This window comes from Entelurus aequoreus, linkage group LG01 (assembly GCF_033978785.1).
Source record: "Entelurus aequoreus isolate RoL-2023_Sb linkage group LG01, RoL_Eaeq_v1.1, whole genome shotgun sequence".
Lineage (NCBI taxonomy): Eukaryota > Metazoa > Chordata > Actinopteri > Syngnathiformes > Syngnathidae > Entelurus > Entelurus aequoreus.
This window is the reverse complement of record NC_084731.1, coordinates 74495536-74518375: the sequence shown is the minus strand read 5'-3', so window position 1 is coordinate 74518375 and position 22840 is coordinate 74495536. Positions and strand designations below refer to the sequence as shown.

The window sequence follows — 22840 nt, the reverse complement described above, 5'->3', positions numbered from 1 at the left end:
AACGATGGTGCCATAACACGGACAATAACACACATTTTCAGTCAAATTCAAACTTTGTTGAAATCAAAACATTATGGCTGTTAGCGAAGAAAAATCCATCAATTAGCTGCACCGTTTTATAGGCCGCGGGTTTCAAAGCGTAGGAAAAAAGTAGCGGACCAATAGTCCGGAAAGTTCGGCATATTAATTTATATAAATAAAGAGCCAGCGTCCTCTCTAGTGAACATTTGTGTTTTGCATAACAGCTATTTTCAAGAAATTTGGAACGCTGGGAAATTTCTTTCACAGGGCTATATTTGTACACCAAAGTTTATGACGCTGACATTTTTAAAACAGAGTGAATTTTTTTACCAAAATCTTTTAATCAGACAAATTTTCAGAAATTTGTAAGTCAGACAAACTTTCAAAACAGGGTGATTTTATTAACGGATTTGTCATTCTCAGAAATTTGATAACATTTGCCTAACACATTTTTTACAAATGTGTAATCCTGGCAGGCTATTTTATTCTAAAATTTGGAACAGGACTTTTTTTTAAAAATGCTGACATGCTAAGACAGGGATTCTCAAACTGTGGTACGAGTACCACCAGCGGTACGCCATCTAGTGGTATGCCAAAGAATCACTTAATTAAATATTGTAACAGTTTTATTTTGTTATATTCAAACAGTGTTACTGTTCAAACTGTGTGCAATGCAAAAAATAGCTGACAAAATATAAAATAAGAAGACATCAAGTCTTTTATATGTCAAATTTTCAAAACAGCGTGATTTGTTCCCCACGTTTGCAACTGACACATTTTTATACCGGGACTATTTTTTCAGAAATTTGTAACATGGACTTATTTGCCAAAAAGGCCCATGTTTTTCACGATTTTTCTACTGCCGAAAAATGTGCATAATAGCTATATTTAAGCCCGAAATTCATAACTCAGAAACATTTACAAAACAACGTGATTTGTTCACCTAAATTTCTAACTGACACATTTTTATGCTAGTGCTATTTTTTTTTTTTTTTTTGTAACTCGGACATATTTGCTATAAAGGCCTATTTTTCCCCCAATTTCCACCGCCGAAAAATGTGCATAACATCTATTTTTACCCTGAACTTCGTTATGACAAGTTTGTCATGATTTGGTTTCCTCTCATCATGACAGTTGTTAATTATGAGAGGAAACCAAGACAAATGACAATGGTTAGTTTGTCTCGTTTTCCCGTCTGGCGCTTCTACTTTGTAGTTTTGTAGTTCCAGCTCAGTTCCTATAAAGGATCCTGCAGCTTCACTTTCTGCTCGGTTTTCTGCCAGCTGTTTTGCATTAGTGATTAGGCCTATTTAAGTTGTGTTGTAAGTTATTTTGCCCAGTTTAATTAAATTTTTTTACATGCACGTCGTCATTAGTCTCTGCTTCCTGGGGTCAACCATGCGCAGCCCTGACAAAATATGCATAACAGGGCTATTTTCTTCCAAACGTGTAATTCTTATAAATTCGTACAATATCTGACAGAAGAAATTGAGCAAAACCAGATGTCCACTGCAGAGGACGCTGGTTCTATCAGCTGATGGAATGCTCTTTGGTACTGGCTACGACCTGGAGTTAACATCAAGGACCAAGTGATGAAGAAAAGAGCTGAATGAGGTGATGGAATGCTCTTTGGTACTGGCTATGACCTGGCGTTAGGATCAAGGACTAGGTGATGAAGAAAAGAGCTGAATGAGGTGATGGAATGCTCTTTGGTACTGGCTATGACCTGGCGTTAGGATCAAGGACTACGTCAGGGGTCACCAACGCGGTGCCCGCGAGCACCAGGTAGCCCGTAAGGACCAGATGAGTAGCCCGCCGGCCTGTTCTAAAAATAGGTTAAATAGCAGCACTTACCAGTGAGCTGCCTCTATTTTTAAAATTGTATTTATTTACTAGCAAGCTGGTCTCGCTTTGCCCGACATTTTTCATTGTAAGAGAGACAAAACTCAAATACAATTTGAAAATCCAAGAAAATATTTTAAAGACTTGGTCTTCACTTGTGTAAATAAATTCATTATTTTTTTTACTTTGCTTATTATAACTTTCAGAAAGACAATTTTAGAGAAAAAATGCAACCTTAAAAATTATTTTAGGATTTTTAAACACATATACCTTTTTACCTTTTAAATTCCTTCCTTTTCTTTCCTGACAATTTAAATCAATGTTCAAGTAAAATTTTTATTTTTTATTGTAAAGAATAATATATACATTTTAATTTAATTCTTCATTTTAGCTTCTGTTTTTTTGACGAAGAATATTTGTGAAATATTTCTTCAAAAGTATTATGATTAAAATTAAAAAATATATATTCTGGCAAATCTAGAAAATCTGTAGAATCAAATTTAAATCTTATTTCAAAGTCTTTTGAATTTCTTTTAAAAAATTTATTCTGTAAAATCTAGAAGAAATAATGATTTGTCTTTGTTAGAAATATAGCTTGGTCCAATTTGTTATATATTCTAACAAAGTGTAGATTGGATTTTAACCTATTTAAAACATGTCATCAAAATTCTAAAATTAATCTTAATCAGGAAAAATTACTAATGATGTTCCATAAATTCTTTTTTTAAGTTTTTCTCTTCTTTTTTTCGGTTGAATTTTGAATTTTAAAGAGTCGAAATTGAAGATAAACTATGTTTCAAAATTTAATTGTCATTTTTTTCGTGTTTTCTCCTCTTTTAAACCGTTCAATTAAGTGTAAATATCATTAATTATTAATAATAACATAGAGTTAAAGGTAAATTCAGCAAATTGGCTATTTCTGGCAATTTATTGAAGTGTGTATCAAACTGGTAGCCCTTCGCATTAATCACTACCCAAGAAGTAGCTCTTGCTTTCAAAAAGGTTGGTGACCCCTGGACTACGTGATGAAGAAAAGAGCTGAATGAGGTGATGGAATGCTCTTTGGTACTGGCTATGACCTGGCGTTAGGATCAAGGACTACGTGATGAAGAAAAGAGCTGAATGAGGTGATGGAATGCTCTTTGGTACTGGCTATGACCTGGCGTTAGGATCAAGGACTAGGTGATGAAGAAAAGAGCTGAATGAGGTGATGGAATGCTCTTTGGTACTGGCTATGACCTGGAGTTAGGATCAAGGACTAAGTGATGAAGAAAAGAGCTGAAGGAGGATGGCCGATAGAGGTGAAATGGAGTAAAAGTGGGGGAGTTTGATCCTGGGTGTAATGTGTTCATCCTGTGGGAAATAAAAACGAGGACACAACTCTTTGCCGTGTCACAGTTTGTTTTACGACATCGGAACTGGGCTGGTTGGGGGCGTCTCAATAATAAAAGTCATGAATCACGGCTGTGATGGAACCACAGCAGCCACTTTAGAGCCGACTTCTACACCACAGCAAGAAACATGTCTGCTGCTTCTTCTTCTTCTTCTTCTTGGAGGTCTGACGGAGTCGACTTTTCTTTGACAACAACAAACACGCACTCACTGCTCACGACACGTCCCGAAACCGCATTCGACGGCGATAGCGTGCAAACAAAGGAGGTCACGACATTGGAAGCAGAACGTAAAAATGCGATTGCAAGTGTGGATCAGGTTATGGAACAGTGGATAATACAGCAATATACTGTAAATGTAGAAGGACTCTCTTGATGATATTTGATTACTAGGGCTTTGAATCTTTGGGCAGCACACGATTCGATTCTTGGAGGTAACGAATCAATTCTGACTCGATTCCAAACTATTCTCGATTGAAAATGAATACTTTTATAAGAACATTGGGTGCCAGTTCTATGATGAACTACATTCCTCCACAAAATAGACAAACAGCTCTGATCAATTTTTATATTACTGAAAAGAAAAAATGGTTTTATTTAATAAAATTCAACCCAAACATTTAATAAAGTCAAATATGGAAACGAAAGAAGTATATTTTCTAAAGTCAATCAGATATAATCTACATCAACTACCGTATTTTTCGGACTATAAGTCGCAGTTTTTTTCATAGTTTGGCCGGTGGTGTGACTTATACTCAGGAGCGACTTATGTGTGAAATGATTAACACATTACCGTAGAATATCAAATAATATTGTTTAGCTCATTCACGTAAGAGACTAGACGTATAAGATTTCATGGGATTTAGCGATTAGGAGTAAGAGATTGTTTGGTAAACGTATAGCATGTTCTATATGTTATAGTTATTTGAATGACTCTTACCATAATATGTTACGTTAACATACCAGGCACGTTCTCAGTTGGTTATTTATGCCTCATATAACGTACACTTATTCAGCCTGTTGTTCACTATTCTTTATTTATTTTACTCTTATCTTACTGACAGGATGCAGTGTGTCTCCCATAACAATGTGACCTCGGACTATGTTAAGGTAACGTGCGGAGTTCCCCAGGGTTCGGTTCTTGGCCCTGCACTCTTTAGTATTTACATGCTGCCGCTAGGTGACATCATACGCAAATACGGTGTTAGCTTTCACTGTTATGCTGATGACACCCAACTCTACATGACCCTAAAGCTGACCAACACGCCGGATTGTAGTCAGCTGGAGGCGTGTCTTAATGAAATTAAACAATGGATGTCCGCTAACTTTTTGCAACTCAACGCTAAGAAAACGGAAATGCTGATTATCGGTCCTGCTCAACACCAACATCTATTTAATAATACCACCTTAACATTTGACAACCAAACAATTACACAAGGCGACTCGGTAAAGAATCTGGGTATTATCTTCGACCCAACTCTCTCGTTTGAGTCACACATTAAGAGTGTTACTAAAACGGCCTTCTTTCATCTCCGTAATATCGCTAAAATTCGTTCCATTTTGTCCACAAGCGATGCTGAGATCATTGTCCATGCGTTCGTTACATCTCGTCTCGATTACTGTAACGTTTTGTTTTCGGGCCTCCCTATGTCTAGCATTAAAAGATTACAGATGGTACAAAATGCGGCTGCTAGACTTTTGACAAAAACAAGAAAGTTTGATCATATTACGCCTATACTGGCTCACTTCCTGTGCACCTAAGATGTGACTTTAAGGTTTTACTACTTACGTATAAAATACTACACGGTCAAGCTCCTGCCTATCTTGACGATTGTATTGTACCATATGTCCCGGCAAGAAATCTGCGTTCAAAGAACTCCGGCTTATTAGTGATTCCCAGAGCCCAAAAAAAGTCTGCGGGCTATAGAGCGTTTTCTATTCGGGCTCCAATACTATGGAATGCCCTCCCGGTAAAAGTTAGAGATGCTACCTCAGTAGAAGCATTTAAGTCTCATCTTAAAACTCATTTGTATACTCTAGCCTTTAAATAGACTCCCTGTTTAGACCAGTTGATCTGCCGTTTCTTTTCTTTTCTTTTCTACTCTGCTCCAAACCCGGGGTGGACCGTAGCCTGTCCATCAGATGGGGACATCTCTACGCTGCTGACCCGTCTCCACTCGGGATGGTTCCTGCTGGCCCCACTATGGACTGGACTTTCGCTGATGTGTTGGACTTTCACAATATTATGTCAGACCCACTCGACATCCATTGCTTTCGGTCTCCCCTAGAGGGGGGGGGGGGGGGGGGGGGGGGGGGGGTTACCCACATATGCGGTCCTCTCCAAGGTTTCTCATAGTCATTCACATTGACGTCCCACTGGGGTGAGTTTTCCTTGCCTGTATGTGGGCTCTGTACCGAGGATGTCGTTGTGGCTTGTACAGCCCTTTGAGACACTTGTGATTTAGGGCTATATAAATAAACATTGATTGATTGATTGATTTAAATTGCCTTTCAAATGTCTATTTTTGGTGTTGGGTTTTATCAAATAAATTTCCCCCAAAAATGCAACTTATACTCCAGTGCGACTTATATGTTTTTTTCCTTCTTTATTATGCATTTTCGGCCGGTGCGATTTATACTCCGGAGCGACTTATACTGCGAAAAATACGGTACATAATTTGTCTGAGTGGCTGGACAAGACAGATTGGGGGGAAAGTATCTAAATGTACAGTCGTGGTCAAAAGTTGACATACACTTGTAAAAAACATAATGTCATGGCTGTCTTGAGTTTCTAATAATTTCTACATCTCTTATTTTTTTGTGATAGAGTGATTGGAGCACATACTTGTTGGTCACAAAAAACATTCATGAAATTTGGTTCTTTTATGTTTATTATGGGTCTACTGAAAATGTGACCAAATCTGCTGGGTCAAAAGTATACATACAGCAATGTTGATATACGGTTACATGTCCCTTGGCAAGTTGCACTGCAATAAGGCGCTTTTGGTAGCCATCCACAAGCTTCTGCTTGAATTTTTGACCACTCCTCTTGACAAAATTGGTGCAGTTCAGCTAAATGTGTTGGTATTTTGACATGGACTTGTTTCTTCAGCATTGTCCACACATTTAAGTCAGGACTTTGGGAAGGCCATTCTAAAACCTTCATTGTAGCCTGATTTAGCCATTTCTTTAGCACTTTTGACGTGTGTTTGGGGTCATTGTCCTGTTGGAACACCCAACTGCGCCCAAAACCCAACCTCCGGGCTGATGATTTTAGGTTGTCCTGAAGAATTTGGACGTAATCCTCCTTTTTCATTGTCCCATTTACTCTCTGTAAAGCACCAGTTCCATTGGCAGCAAAACACGCCCAGAGCATAATACTACCACCACCATGCTTGACGGTAGGTACGGCGTGGCAAAGTTGGGAGAGTGGCCGTGCCAGCAATCTGAGGGTTACTGGTTCAATCCCCACCTTCTACCATCCTAGTCACGTCCGTTGTGTCCTTGGGCAAGACACTTCACCCTTGCTCCTGATGGGTCCTGGTTAGCGCCTTGCATGGCAGCTCCTGCCATCAGTGTGTGAATGTGTGTGTGAATGGGTGAATGTGGAAATACTGTCAAAGCGCTTTGGGCTCCTTAAAAAGGGGTAGAAAAGCGCTATACAAGTACATACCATTTAGGTGTGGTATTCCTGGGATTTAAGGCCTCTCCTTTTCTCCTCCAATCATATTGCTGGGTATTATGGCCAAACAGCTCTATTTTTGTTTCATCTGACCACAGAACTTTCCTCCAGAAGGTAGAAGGTCTTATCTTTGTCCATGTGATCAGCAGCAAACTTTAGACGAGCCTTAAGGTGTGGCTTCTGGAGCAAGGGCTTCCTTCTTGCATGGTAGCCTCTCAGTCCATGGCGATGCAAAACACGCTTGACTGTGGACACTTGACATCTGTGTTCCAGCAGCTTTCAATTCATTGCAGACCTGCTTTTTGGTGGTTCTCAGTTGACTCTTGTTCATCCTAACCAATTTTCTCTCAGCAGCAGGTGATAGCTTGCGTTTTCTTCCTGATCATGGCAGTGACAAAACTGTGCCATGCACTTTATACTCACGAACAATTGTCTGCACAGTTGCTCTTGGGACCTTAAGCTGCTTTGAAATGGCTCCAAGTGACTTTCCTGACTTGTTCAAGTCAATGATTTGTTTTTTTCAAATCTGTGCTGAGTTCCTTTGACTTTCCCATTGTCGCGTTTGTAACCGAGTCTAATGACTGCATCACATGAGCCCTATTTAAATGGGCTCAGAGAAGTCAACAGGTGTCGTCAATCATAATCACTCACATGAAGTTAAGGGGCCATGCCATGAAGCTAATTTGATTTGATTGTAACATTTCTACATCACCAAAATTGATCATGTATGTTGCTGTATGTATACTTTTGACCCAGCAGATTTGGTCACATTTTCAGTATTCATAAAAGAACCAAACTTCATGAATGTTTTTTGTGACCAACAAGTATGTGCTTCAATCACTCTATCACAAAAAAATAAGAGTTGTAGAAATTATTGGAAACTCAAGACAGCCATGACATTATGTTCTTTTACAAGTGTATGTATGTATGTATGCATGTATGCGGGTTTCTCATTGTCCCATTGGGTTGAGTTTTTCCTTGCCCTGATGTGGGATCTGAGCCAAGGATGTCGTTGTGGCTTGTGCAGCCTTTTGAGACACTCGTGATTTAGGATTATATAAGTAAACATTGATTGATGATTGTTTGTTTGTTTGTATATATATATGTATATATATATATATATATATATATATATATATATATATATATATATATATATATATATATATATATATATATATATATACACATACATACATACATACATACATACATACATACATACATACATACATACATACATACATACATATATATATACACACATACATACATACATACAAACATACATACATATATATATATATACACACACACATATACACACACACACACACACACACACACACACACACACACACACACACATTATAATACTTTTATTTATTTTCACGTAAAAAAACCCACTCATTTTTAAAAGGTGTGGCGACCATATCAATGGTGGCAACTTTTATCTTATTTTGTAGTAGTAGTAACGACTTCCATGTTCATTTACGGAATCCGGTCAACTTCCTTTGTTTTCACTTTATCGAACTGTGCATGCAAGTGGGGCCCAATCAGGGCCCGTGTGTGTCTGATAAAGATCACATTTTACTTGCAGTGTAAACAGTCAGCTGGAAAAAACATCAGATTAAAAAAAAAAAATCCGATTTGCGCCACTTTGGCTTGCAGTGTAAATGTAGTCCATATCTCCCAGGCCTACTTAAACGCCTCACCCAAACTATAACCCTTGAGTTTTCCTGACCAACAAACAGCACTTGAATGCAACATTTTCAACACTAAAAAGGAAAAAAAAATCCTTCCTACTGTTTTTTTTTTCTTTTCCATTTTACTCCAAAGTTGGCTCACAGGTTCACGTCAGAAAGTCAGCGTTTAATGCTTTTGGATAGCACATTAATAACAAGTATACAGCATGCTTGCTATGAACACTATTAAGCGTACAGTTATTACAACAACAACATTTCACAGGCATTGTTTCAAAACGTTTGGACATCAGATAAAAGTGCAGTCAAATTCAGACGGTGTGTTTTTTTTTTCCTCATAGGACGACATTACGTTAAAGGGGAACTGTACATTTTTCATTCACAATCCCTATGGAAGACAAGAACATGTGTTTCATTTTTGTATGAATTCTAAATAGTCAAATACAGCAAGCATGAGGTGGCTAACAATGCAGGTAATGTGAGCACACGATTGCGCCTAAAAAGCCTTCTAAAACACATCCAAAAAGTGTCAACAATACTCCATTTACATCTCGTAACCTGAATATTCACCAAGTATTAGCGATATTGTTATTATAAGCCCTGACACAGAGGGACTACATAAGTTACTAACGAGCTTATGCTGCTATATTGACATATTGAGCTGCTGCTACATTGCTTCTAAGTTGGTGGAAGTTATTTCTAGATTATAGATCATGCCTCTCACCTGGTTAGTAGAAGGTTGTCAACTTTGACATCCACGGAGATGGCGAGAAAGACACTAAAATACGCTGGCTTGCGGCACCTTTTGCTTTTTCAAACCGGAAGATGTAAATGTCCCGTCAGTCAGCATCCAGTGAAAGCGGACATTGTACAGTAAGGGATTGTTTTATTATGTTCGTAGTTTGTATTTCTTTTATTTAGCACTTTGCTACATGACGCTAGAGCTTCTAAAACTTGTGCTCAACCTCCGTATATTCAGGATCGAAAATATAAGGTTCTGGATCATTATTTGTCCCAAAGTAGTCTTTGTTGTCTCTAATGAAGTCTGTCATGATAAGTAGCGTTGTTGTTGATGGAAATAGAGAATGTTATGATGCATCCGTGAAATGAATACGCTGCAGTTTGCTTAGAAGGAGCAAAACACGTAAATATGACATGTTATTATTTATGTGCTTGATACTACATTACATATACACTTAGAGTGTCTATATAAAACAATGATGGAGGTTTTTGAATGTTTTTTAGAACGCTTTATAGAGCAACCGCCATTAACGCCATTGTTAGCTGACTTTTACTAGCTTATATTTACGATTTAGAATGCATAAAAACAGAAAAACATTTGTTCTTGTTTTAAACAAATACTGGAATACTACATTCATAATCACAACACTTTTCTTTTACAAATTGTACCACATTTAATGTACACTGTACAATCCAAGAAGGCTTTCGAGTGCTTTGTGCCGCGTGATCATGAAACAATTAATTAAAATATATCATTGTTTTCATCTAATCGAGAGAGAAAATTCGGTTGTGATAAAAAAAAAACCAACATTTTTTCAAATGATTCCTGTCTAAGAGGCGGCATCTATTTAATAATACCACCTTAACATTTGACAACCAAACAATTACACAAGGCGACTCGGTAAAGAATCTGGGTATTATCTTCGACCCAACTCTCTCGTTTGAGTCACACATTAAGAGTGTTACTAAAACGGCCTTTTTTCATCTCCGTAATATCGCTAAAATTCGTTCCATCTTGTCCACAAGCGATGCTGAGATCATTATTCATGCGTTCGTTACATCTCGTCTCAATTACTGTAACGTATTATTTTCGGGCCTCCCTATGTCTAGCATTAAAAGATTACAGTTGGTACAAAATGCGGCTGCTAGACTTTTGACAAAAACAAGAAAGTTTGATCATATTACGCCTATACTGGCTCACCTGCACTGGCTTCCTGTGCACTTAAGATGCGACTTTAAGGTTTTACTACTTACGTATAAAATACTACACGGTTTAGCTCCAGCCTATCTTGCCGATTGTATTGTACCATATGTCCCGACAAGAAATCTGCGTTCAAAGAACTCCGGCTTATTAGTGATTCCCAGAGCCCAAAAAAAGTCTGCGGGCTATAGAGCGTTTTCTATTTGGGCTCCAGTACTCTGGAATGCCCTCCCGGTAACAGTTAGAGATGCTACCTCAGTAGAAGCATTTAAGTCCCATCTTAAAACTCATTTGTATAATCTAGCCTTTAAATAGACCCCCCTTTTTTAGACCAGTTGATCTGCCGTTTCTTTTCTTCTCTCCTCTTCTCCCCTGTCCCTTGGGAGGGGGAGTTGCATAGGTCCGGTGGCCATGGATGAAGTGCTGGCTGTCCAGAGTCGGGACCCTGGGTGGACCACTAGCCTGTGCATCGGTTGGGGACATCTCTGCGCTGCTGACCCGTCCCCGCTCGGGATGGTTTCCTGGTGGCCCCACTATGGACTGGACTCTCGCTGATGTGTTGGATCCACTGTGGACTGGACTTTCACAATGTTATGTCAGACCCACTCGACATCCATTGCTTTCGGTCTCCCCTAGAGGTGGGGGGGGGGATTACCCACATATGCGGTCCTCTCCAAGGTTTCTCATAGTCATTCACCGACGTCCCACTGGGGTGAGTTTTTCCTTGCCCGTATGTGGGCTCTGTACCGAGGATGTCGTTGTGGCTTGTGCAGCCCTTTGAGACACTTGTGATTTAGGGCTATATAAATAAACATTGATTGATTGATTGATTGATTGAAGTTAAAAGAGGAAGCATAGATTGAATAAAACAAGTGGACATTATTATTAAAAACACTCTTAAGTTGTATCGGACATTTTGCACAACATTCCATATTGATTCCATTTGAGTTAGTGGAACATATTTCGTGAAAAGTGGCTTAAAGTCCAATGCTAATATCTCCATGTTAACCCAATGGACGCGGCGAGCTAAGCAAATGCATACAAATGAATGGAGATTGACAGACTCACCAATTGCGTGGTTTAAGTCAATAAACATCTCTTTCGACGCGTTTCGGGCTCTGGTCGGGATTCGTAGACATCGACATTCGAAACATTTAGTTGGAGTGAAAAATTGTGAAAACATGAAACAATTTAGACACACACCTGCAGCAAATTACAACACTGCTCCTGTGGACTTTTACTACCGGTTTATGTAATGCGGTGATTGGACCTGCTCGGTCACGTGACCAAGCGGCGCAAAAACGTGATGACGTAATGACACACTGTTTACAATTGCAAGTGAATACAGACTGAATTAATTTAACACACTTTTTGAAAAGGGCTGTAAAAAAATTTTTTTCCGTGTACCCATATAATACAAACAGATTTATTAGGCCCGTCTCTCTTAAAAAAAAAAATTAAATTACAACTTTACTGTGAAAATAGATATTTATACCGATCATGTTCTTTGAGTCACGTTACCGGAAATTGCTTTATTCTGGGCATCTGATTGGCGAAAGCGGGCTTGCCCTTAGCGGGTGTGGCGCCACCTGCTGGTCTCACATTTCAATCCAAAAGAGAATAAAATAAATCATAAATCAGTAACACCATGACAATTTTTGAGGGTGTCAGAATAGAAACATGGTAGCAAAATTTTTTTAAAAAATCCTCGAAGACTACAAATAGTGGAATTATCCCATTTGAACCAGTTCTCTGTACTTTTGTACGTAATAAATGTTAATTTGTTAACATAATTGTTCAACATTTAACAGTGATCTAATGAGAATAACTGTACTGTCTGGGTGTTATATTTTGTTTCCTTACACTTCTGAGTTTCATTTGCAAGTATTACATAGAAGACTTTGCATGCAGTTGCTGTAGTCTGAAAGTTGTCTTTGCCATTAATTTTTTTGTCTTTTGTGGAGTGCTACAAGGTGTTTGTACTGTAAGTATTGTATTTACCACACACCAGCTTGATTGTAACACTGTTAAAACCACTAATGCTAATTGGTAGCATGTATATGGCACATCAAGCTAGCACATTTTGAAAAGCCCTTACTTTGAGATTCTTTGTTTTGATGGCATGGAAGTTAACGAAATATGTCAGCGTTTGATTTTATGTGAGTTAGTACTCAGTCTGTACCAATAAAAGTACCGAATTCGGTACCCAACCCTAAGTAAAATAGCTACAGGGCGCATATTTCAGCAATTGCCGCACAATTACGACAGCGTTTTAGGGCGTGTTCTATTCAAAAACATATCACATGTTTTTCCTGTCACCATCCTCCTGCCTTTTATTTTATTTTGTTACACCAGCAATGTTTTCAGAGAAAACACCTTAATTGGAGGTCTAATAGTCCTCCTCAGCACGCGCCAGACAAGGAAAACAAACACTGCGCCTGTCAAACGGGCTCAAGGCTTAGAAAGAAAAGAGAAAGAAATGTGTGAAAGATTTTTTTTTTTTTTTGAAGTGACATTGCATATAAAATACACTTATTTCACAGGAGGACTTCCAGATAGGATTTTTTGTTTTGTTTTAAAGACACATTGACGCGAGCTGTCAGTCAAAGAGTGCAAGGGCGCCACTGTGGACAGTTCTGATGATGTCATGTCTATAAAAATAAAAAGAAATCAGTACAAGATCCCCTGCTGATTTTGTACATTTACCCCCAGTCCAGAAGGGGAAAGCTCGTATAAAATCCTGCGAAAATAACATTAAATAAAGGTTTGATTGAGGGAAATATGTATTTGATGCAAGCATGTGTGTCCTGTCCCTTTAAGAGAGTATTCCTACCCTACTTTCTACTAGAGCTGTCAACACACCATTGTAGACCTACACAAGACTGGAATGAACAAGATGGCCACCCACAACAAGCTTTTTGGGAAAGACACCACTGTTAGCGTACAGCATACCAAACTTTTCCCAAACAGATTTCGCAATACATTTCTAAAACAGTGGGCGGATGCATTGCTCATAAATCACTATGACGTATATCCCGTATGTTGGACTACAGACAAAAATGGCGGAACCCTTACGAACTACAAAAATAATTGACCATAAATCATTATGATGAATTTCGTACAGTACAAACACTTTGTAAGGCGCGACATAACACATTCAGCTTCGTGGAAAAAGCTACTTCCGAGTTAGACAACATACCATATTCAGCCTATTCAGTATTACTCAAAAACTACAAAACAAAATGGCGACCGAATGTGACGTAGAGATCATAAATCATTATGACTTATTTCCGGTAAAAATAACTGTAAAATAAAATTGTGGCTCCTTTAAAAACTACAAAACAAAATGGCGACCGGATGTGATGTAGAGATCATAAATCATTATGACGTATTTCCGGTTTAGGGACCGCTAGTACTGTATAGGCTACATCCATGAAGCTGAATGTGTTATGTTGCGCCCTACAATGTGTTTGTACTGTAAGTATTGTGCTTATTGCACACCAGCTGTTTGATTGTAATGTTCATCTTAGTTGTAGTTTTCATTACCAAATTTGGAGGTGTTGGATGGAAACCGCCATGTAAAATCGTTAATGCTAATAGTAGCCCATATATGGCAAATCCAATCTAAGTTAGCGTCAAGCTAGTGCATTTTGGAAGAGTGGGGCCTTACTTTACCAAGCATACTTGCTTTCTTGGTGTTAAAATATATGCAACGTTACTTGACTGATCGTTTACGTGAATCGTGTTTAGTCTGCAACCGGACGCGACGTCACGTGGAACAAAAGGTAGCGAAATATGGCGCCCTTTGATTTTGCCTGAATCGACACCCGGTAGTACCGAGGGACTGCGGTCTATAACAGTACCAAAGTTGGTACCCATCCCGCCTCAGCAGTGAAATCAACGCACAAGTCCTTTATCCGCTGAACCATCAACACAACGTTTCCCGTTTTCGCAAACGGACTAAGAACTTTTGTAGCTCAGCGAAGTCCAGGTTCCAAGACTCGTTGTTTACAAAGTGAAACTAGGACTTGGTTAAGATTCTGATGTCGTGAATCGAATCAGTTCAACCGTGGTAGAAAACAGGGATTCTTGGATGTGTGGTGGATTCTAAAGTCTTCAGGTTTCTTCAAGTGGTTTTGAAGTGTGTCCTCTCCTTATCTTCATGTCCAGGACAGTAGAAGTCTTTGTCCAGACAACGTAAAGACCACGCCTCATTTTACCAGAGTCGGTTCATGTACATATCCAGTTCTTCTGGTCCTTCAGTTCCGTCTCAGTTGTCGTACTCTAGTCTACATCACTGCTCCCTTGCTCGAAGGTCCCTCGGCGTCCGGTTTCTCTCCCCGGAACTCTTGCTGCGAGCCTTCCTGGCGCTCTCCTGGGCCTGCCGGTACTTCTCCACCATGCCCTTGTGCTTCCTCCTCAGCTTTTCGTTGCACCACATCCTCTCGCAGTACTCCTCCACGTGGGGCAGGTTGGACGGTCCGATCATCTGCATGACATCCTTGAACCACAACCGGGACTGGCCGACGAGGCCCGGCCTGACAAAGGAATGGCAAGGCATCCAGCTCCTGTATCCCGCGCCCGGTCTGTCCTTGAGGAGGTCTGAGAGGCGGGCGTTGTCCCGTTGCCCCACCAGCTCGTCCAGGGTGTCCCCTTGAAGGACTTCCAGGGTGATCCGGCTTAGAGTCTGGGTGAAACCGAACTCTCTGGATCTGCAAATGTAGACGCCAGCGTCCTGGTTCAAGAGACGACGGAAGAGGAGGCCCTGGTCTGTGGACATGACCCGATCGTCCAGCTTCACCTGGGAGCCACAAACAGAAGAGATGTTGGTACTGGAAAACAACAGTCTGGTCAATACACATAGTTCCGGCCAATGCTCAGTGAGGATAAACTCTTGTGAGCGATGTGGAATGCTAACAACACGGAATGCTAACAACCCACCCACTGCAATGGCTAGCTTAGCTCCAAAAATCGAGGTGACCAAGTTTTGTCAAAACAACTTACGCCCGTGGTTTCAGCCCAGTTCTAACTTAGAGGAATCATCCAGGATGTGATGAAGTACTGCCACGTCGTGGTTGTGTTGTAGTGGCCGGGTGACGCTTAAAGGATCCTTTGGGATACCAGTGAGTGCTGTAGTCTACAGTCCAACACACTCCAGACTACTAGATTGGAACCAGTGTAAAGGTGACGGTATGGGTGTTACTTCACGTTTAGAGGGATCGTATTTGTTATGTATTTGGAGCTACTAGGGCTGCCGTAGTTGTGAGGGACGCGGGGAATTATGGGTAATGTTGTCATCACAATACTATACTCCTGGAGAGCGGGAACACGGCTGTATGTTCGGAGTAGTAAGCTACAATAAAAGGTTAACGATCTATCTGTGCCTGCTGCATCATTGTTATAGGAAGACATAACAAAAGTGGCGACGAGGACGAGTGAACCGACGCGTGTTGTCAGTGTTAAGAAGAGGAGAGTTTTCCTTGTCTCACGGGAGCCCCGAGCTAACGCTAATGCTAGCGCAGGTGTCCGCCGGCATTCCGACTATTCCTGCTGAGAGAAGAGGGGACCGGAGACCAGCGACACCGACCAAAGTCAAAAACGGAGCGCCATTAGCGGTAAGACGACCAGTAAGATGGCTGGAGTTATCGGCTCGATTGGCCCCTTTGATGAGAATGTCGAGCAATGGAGCTCATACACGGAGCGCTTTGACTATTTTGTCGCAGCAAATGGAATTGATGATGGCAAGATCGTACCTACTTTTCTGAGTGTGATCGGCCCGAAGACATTTACCCTGCTTCGGAGCATCCTACAGCCAGAGAAACCAGGGAGTAAAACGTATAAAAACATTGTGGACATTTTGACCAAACATTTCTCCCCCAAACCTCTGGTAATCGCCGAAAGATTCAGATTTCACCGGCGACATCAGGAAGAGGGTGAGTCTGTCACCATGTTCATGGCAGCTTTACGTAAACTGGCCGAACACTGTGAGTTTGGTGACACACTGAGTGATGCGTTAAGAGACAGGCTTGTATGTGGACTGGCAAATGAAGCAGCACAAAAAAGATTGCTTACAGAAAGTGATCTGACTCTTGAAAAGGCCATTAATATAAGTGTGTCTATGGAAATGGCATCTAGAGAAGCACAGCAGCTGCATGTGAAAGTGCACAAACTCAGCATCAACCAAGATGTGCAAGGGCCATGCTTTCGCTGTGGTAAATCTGGCCATCTTGCATCTGCATGTTGGTGCAAGGATATGGATTGCCATAAATGTGGGAAAAGAGGCCATGTGGAGCGGGCGTGCAGATATAAAAAGAGCAAAGAGGATGGCTCAAAGACTGGAAATAAAGTGAAAAGTGCACATTACAAGAAGAAAAGACAGGTTCACACAGTCAAATATGAAAAGGAGAGTAACAGTGATTCTTCTGAGGAGGACATGTCTACCACAGTGAATACAATACGGGTAATGAATGTGGGTGAGAGCTCGGATGGTTTCTGGGCCAAAGCCAAGTTGGAAGGACATTCCATAAAGATGCAAATAGACACTGGATCGAGGGCATCATTAGTGTCTTATAAAATCTACAGGAAACACATGAGACATCTCCCTCTACGTCCTGCAGACACTGTTTTCAGAGCATACACTGGACACACGGTGCACATGAAAGGAATGACCGATGTACTGGTGCAGTGTAACGATCAGACTGTGAGACTTCCAGTCTACATCACCCAGGGAGACTACGCCGCCATAATGGGTCGGGTGTGGTTAAAGGCGATCCATCTCAACTGGCAAGAGGTGAGAAAAATGTCAGACAGTTCTACACAGCTTCAGATGATACTGGAAAAGCATAAAGAGGTCTTTCGTGATGAACTGGGCTGCATGGAAAATATTACAGTAAAGCTACATGTCAAACCTGACACTAAACCTGTGTTTTTGAGAGCGAGACCAGTGCCGTACGCCATCAGATCAAAGGTGGAAACTGATTTGGATGCTTTGGTCAAAAATGGAGTCTTGGAGCCTGTAACGACTAGTGAGTGGGCTACACCCATCGTTCCAGTGCAAAAGAAAAATGGTGGAATCCGGACATGTGGAGACTTTAAGGTGACAGTCAACCCTGCCTTAATAGCAGAACAGTACCCACTTCCCCTGATCGATGACTTATTTGCTGGGCTGAGTGGAGGTCAAAAGTTCAGCAAAATAGATCTCAATCAGGCGTACCTGCAGATGCAGGTGGATGAACAGTCACGTGAGATGCTGACTATTAACACACACAAAGGGCTTTTCAGATACTGCAGACTGCCTTTTGGTATCACTTCTGCCCCGGCTCTGTTCCAGCGAGCTATGGACCAGATACTCTGTGGTCTAGCAGGAGTGCAGTGCTATTTGGATGACATCCTGTGTACAGGAGCAAATGATGAAGATCACCTGCATAACTTGGATGCTACACTTCAAAGATTGAGAGAGTATGGACTAAGAGTTCGCAAAGAAAAATGTGATTTCTTTCAATCATCTGTGGAATACCTTGGACATGTGATTGATGCTAAAGGACTTCATACAGCACCATCCAAAATCACAGCCATCGTGGAGGCACCTCCACCTCAAAACATCAGCCAGCTGCGATCCTTTTTAGGATTATTGAACTATTACGGACGTTTTATTCCTAATCTAGCATCACTGCTACAGCCACTGCATGAGTTGTTACGCCAGGACAAGACATGGAAATGGACAGCCAGCTGTCAGGAGGCTTTTGAGAAAGCCAAGGGGGCGTTAACCACATCAGAGGTGCTGACTCACTTCAACCCATCACTCCAAATTCAGCTAGCTTGTGATGCATCCCCATATGGAGTGGGGGCAGTGTTATCTCACATACTGCCAAATGGTGAGGAAAAACCGATCGCTTTCGCCTCCAGAACGTTGAACAAGGCAGAGTCCAACTATGCTCAAATAGAAAGAGAGGCACTGAGCATTGTTTTCGGGGTGAGGAAATTCCACCAGTATTTATATGGGAGGAAGTTCACTCTCCTAACGGACCATCGACCTCTCACGACCATCCTGGGACCACACACTGGGATACCATCTCTCGCTGCATCAAGACTGCAGAGGTGGGCTCTGCTGCTATCTGCTCACGCTTACGACATCAAATATCGTAAGTCAGACTCCCATTGCAACGCTGACGGGTTATCCAGACTTCCTCTTCCAGTCACAAAGCCCGATTCAAAAACGGAGGACATTTTTTACTTTAGAGAGGTGGAAAAGGCACCTGTTTCAGCAGTGCAGATCAAAAAAGTGACTCGCAACGACCCAGAGCTGTCAGAGGTCATGGACATTGTTGTTAAAGGTCGACCTGCTGGTGACACTGTGCGCCTGAAACCTTATATGGGAAGGAGGTTGGAGCTTTCTGTCCAGTCGGGATGCCTGCTATGGGGGAGGCGAGTGATCATTCCACTGTCACTTCGAGAAAAAATGTTGCAACAGCTTCATGCAGGACATAGTGGAATAGTCAAGATGAAAGAAATAGCGAGAAGCTATTTTTGGTGGCCAGGCATGGACAAACAAATCGAGGAAATGGCTACATCTTGTTCAGCTTGCCACAAAACCAGAAATAACCCACCATTAGCTCCCCTGCATCCGTGGGAATATCCCCAAGAACCATGGCAGCGGGTCCACATTGACTTCGCAGGGCCAGTGGAAGACAGAATGTTTCTGGTTGCTATTGACGCACACAGCAAATGGCCTGAGGTGGCGATAATGAGATCTACCACCACAGAAAGGACCATCGAAAGGCTAGGAGAGATGTTCTGTCGGTTTGGATCTCCGGTTCAGTTAGTCTCTGACAACGGACCTCAGCTGGTGTCGCATGAAATGTCTGCATTTCTACAAGCAAATGGAGTGCAGCATGTCACCTCCGCTCCTTACCATCCTGCCACAAATGGCCTTGCTGAAAGGTTCGTTCAGACTCTGAAACGTGCACTGAAAGCATCACAAGGACAAGGAACATTACACCAAAGACTACATACTTTTCTGCTGAACTACAGAAACACTCCTCACAGCACTACAAAGGCATCTCCTGCAAGCCTAATGTTCAAGAGAGACCTGCGTACGACCTTCGACCTGTTGAAGCCCTCAGCAGTAAAAGACACAGTTCGAGGCCAACAGGAAAAACAGATACAACGCAGGGAACGACAGGCGAAGAACAGAGTCTTCACAGCAGGCGAGACTGTGTTAGCGAGGAACTACAGTGGAGAACCTAAATGGGTTCCTGCTACTATCCTTGCTCAGACTGGACCAGTCTCCTACTCCGTTCAGACAGGTGACAGTGTCTGGAGGAGACATGCTGATCAGCTCCTGTCTGCGTCACCAGTGTCAGCAGAGCTGTCCTCGAAAGATCAGACAGATGCAGTGACCAACCCTTCAGTTCCTCTCCACACACAAGTAAGACATCCAGTGCCAGATACATCTGTTCCAGCTGCAAGTGTGACTCCAGATGAGACTGAGACACATGTGCAGTTGAGCCCTAAAGACGGTTTTCCGTCAGTGGACAATAAGACTGATGCCCCTGCAGAGAGCAGGTATCCTAAAAGAGAGCGGCGACCCCCTACACGCTTGAGTCTTTAGAATAGTTAGCAACTATCCCAGACCATCAGGGGCAGAATAATCCCCTTGGGATCAGTTGAGGGATAGAGGCAGTCTACCCTCATCCCTGAGTTAGAGTTAAAACATATACCTGTTAGGTGTGGTTTAAAGAAAAAGATAAGGTTGTGACATTTAGTTGGTTGTGTTAAGTCACGTGTTGAGATAATCTTAGATACCAGAAATAAGTTGAATGTGTATGTTTACGTTCTTTGAAATAGTAGCTGATTATTTCTGTTGTTTTCTAAAAGGGACATCTGTTGTAAGAGGGGAGGAGATGTTATGTATTTGGAGCTACTAGGGCTGCCGTAGTTGTGAGGGACGCGGGGAATTATGGGTAATGTTGTCATCACAATACTATACTCCTGGAGAGCGGGAACACGGCTGTATGTTCGGAGTAGTAAGCTACAATAAAAGGTTAACGATCTATCTGTGCCTGCTGCATCATTGTTATAGGAAGACATAACAGTATTATGTTAAAAAAACGTATTTAGAAGGTCGTAAAAACTATGAAAATATTAATAATATTCCTACTTTGCTGAAATTGGCTTATGACAGTCAGTCCTGGAACTAATTAGCCACGATAAATGAGGGACGACTGTACACTTCAATCAGTCACTATTCTTTAGGGGTGCACAAAAAAGTATTCATTACGAGTCCGATTAGAGATGTTTACTGTGTACCGGTATTTTTTGGTACCGGTTTCTAATTGGGTTGGTCTAGAACAGGGCTATTCAACGACATAATGAAGAGGGTCGCAGTTTGGAGAGTCCAAGAGCTCAGGGGCCGAAATGTGGATGTTTGGTCAGAAAGCGCCTCCGCAGGTTATATTCCTTTGAGACTGTTTACTTCATTACAAAGTGAACGCATCGGCTTTCACACTGCACTGTCAATACATTCAGCGTGTGCAGCTAGACAGATAGTTAACAGCATGAAGAAACAGAAGCTCCAGAAGTTTTGTTGAGGATTGATGATCCTTCTTTTGAATTGGTTTCCCTTACCAGTTTTATTTCTTGATACTATTTCCTTCGTTTAGGATTGTAAGACATGTGGCCCGCTGATCGCCAGTTGAATAGACCCGGTCTAGGAAGACTATTAGGATTCTGGAGTCATCATACTGCTATCGGTATTTTTTTTTATATATGACAGGCTGTCACATTCCGTTCAAGTGCCGCTGCTTGGCACAGGTAGACAACAATCGGCTTGAAGTAGTGACCAATAAGGAAGCAACACCACAGAAAAATTTGTAAGGCAACAATATTTCCTTCTATACTTTTTCAAATGTTCTTGTAATCAGACCATATTTTCGGTATATTAGAATTTTAGAGATGGAATTTTTACTTGGTAAAAATTCCATCTCTAAAACTCAATTTCGGTATATTAGATGGAATTTTTAGGTTAAAATTCCATCTAATATACCGAAAATATGGTCTGAGTACAAGAAAATTGGAAAAAAGTAAATGAATAAGAAGACATAATGTATGTATATTGTAGCGTCCCGGAAGAGTTAGTGCTGCAAGGGGTTCTGGGTATTTGTTCTGTTGTGTTTATGTTGTGTTACGGTGCGGATGTTCTCCCGAAATGTGTTTGTCATTCTTGTTTGGTGTGGGTTCACAGTGTGGCGCATATTTGTAACAGTGTTAAAGTTGTTTATTCGGCCACCCTCAGTGTGACCTGTATGGCTGTTGACCAAGTATGCCTTGCATTGTGAAAAGTGCCTTTAAGGTTTATTGGCGCTCTGTACTTCTCCCTACGTCCGTGTACACATCAGCGTTTTAAAAAGTCATAAATTTTACTTTTTGAAACTGATACCGATAATTTAGAAACCGATCATTTCCGATATTACATTTTAAAGCATTTATCGGCCGATAATATCAGCAGTCCGATATTATCGGACATCTCTAATACATTTTTTTTTAAACTTTTATTTTATGAGAATCTATTTTTAGGAACATGTTTTTCGGCAGCCAGAAAATATAGATTTTCTAACCTGTTTTTAAAAAGTCTCATTGTAATCATTGCTCCGAATACAAAACCCAAAACCAGTGAAGTTGGCACGTTGTGTAAACGGTAAATAAAAACAGAATACTGTCATGTCTGTGTTGATCATGTTTTTGTTTGGCCATGTGCTGTTTGTTTTTTGGACACTTTCTTAGTTCCTGGTCGTTCACTCCCTTGTTTTGTTTCCATAGCAACCCATTAGTTTTTCACCTGTCATGTCACGCACCTGTTTCACGTTATGAGTCACGCACCTGTTGTTAATCATGTCTGTGTTATTTAAGCTTTCCATTTTCTGTTGGTCAGCCTGGCGACATCACATTTATGCTCTGCACACTTTATCATCACTTTGCTTCATGCCATGTTCACAGTCCCATGCCAAGTAAGTTTTTGTTTCATGTTTATAGTTCTCTGCCTTTGTGCGCGCCTTTTGTTGTCATAGTAAAGTTTTTACCTCCGCTGTAAGTGCTTTTTGTTTGTACTTTTTTTGAGTAAATATTAAACATGTGCTCACACTCACGTCTTGCCCGCGCCAATTTTCCGTTGCCTTCCGGAAAAACAAACCCCAAGGACCAAGTCTTGACAAATACAATGATTTGCAAATCCTTTTCAACTTCTATTCAATTGAATGGACTG

General features: G+C 41.1%; 2 protein-coding genes across 2 annotated transcripts in view; one reads left to right on the top strand and one right to left on the bottom strand.

The window, feature by feature from the left end:
- Window positions 1-10997: 10997 nt before the first annotated feature.
- The window catches only part of sema3bl (sema domain, immunoglobulin domain (Ig), short basic domain, secreted, (semaphorin) 3bl), a 225655-nt gene continuing 213812 nt past the window's right edge, over window positions 10998-22840 (bottom strand). The window contains 1 exon segment of the mRNA XM_062057997.1: window positions 10998-15382. Within this exon segment, the coding sequence (XP_061913981.1) occupies window positions 14876-15382 (507 nt within the window). The 3' untranslated portion in view covers window positions 10998-14875.
- LOC133657071 (uncharacterized protein K02A2.6-like) lies at window positions 15821-20637 on the top strand. Its single transcript, XM_062057985.1, has one exon. It carries the CDS (start codon window positions 16214-16216, stop codon window positions 20189-20191), a length of 3978 nt encoding a protein of 1325 aa, XP_061913969.1. The 5' UTR covers window positions 15821-16213; the 3' UTR covers window positions 20192-20637.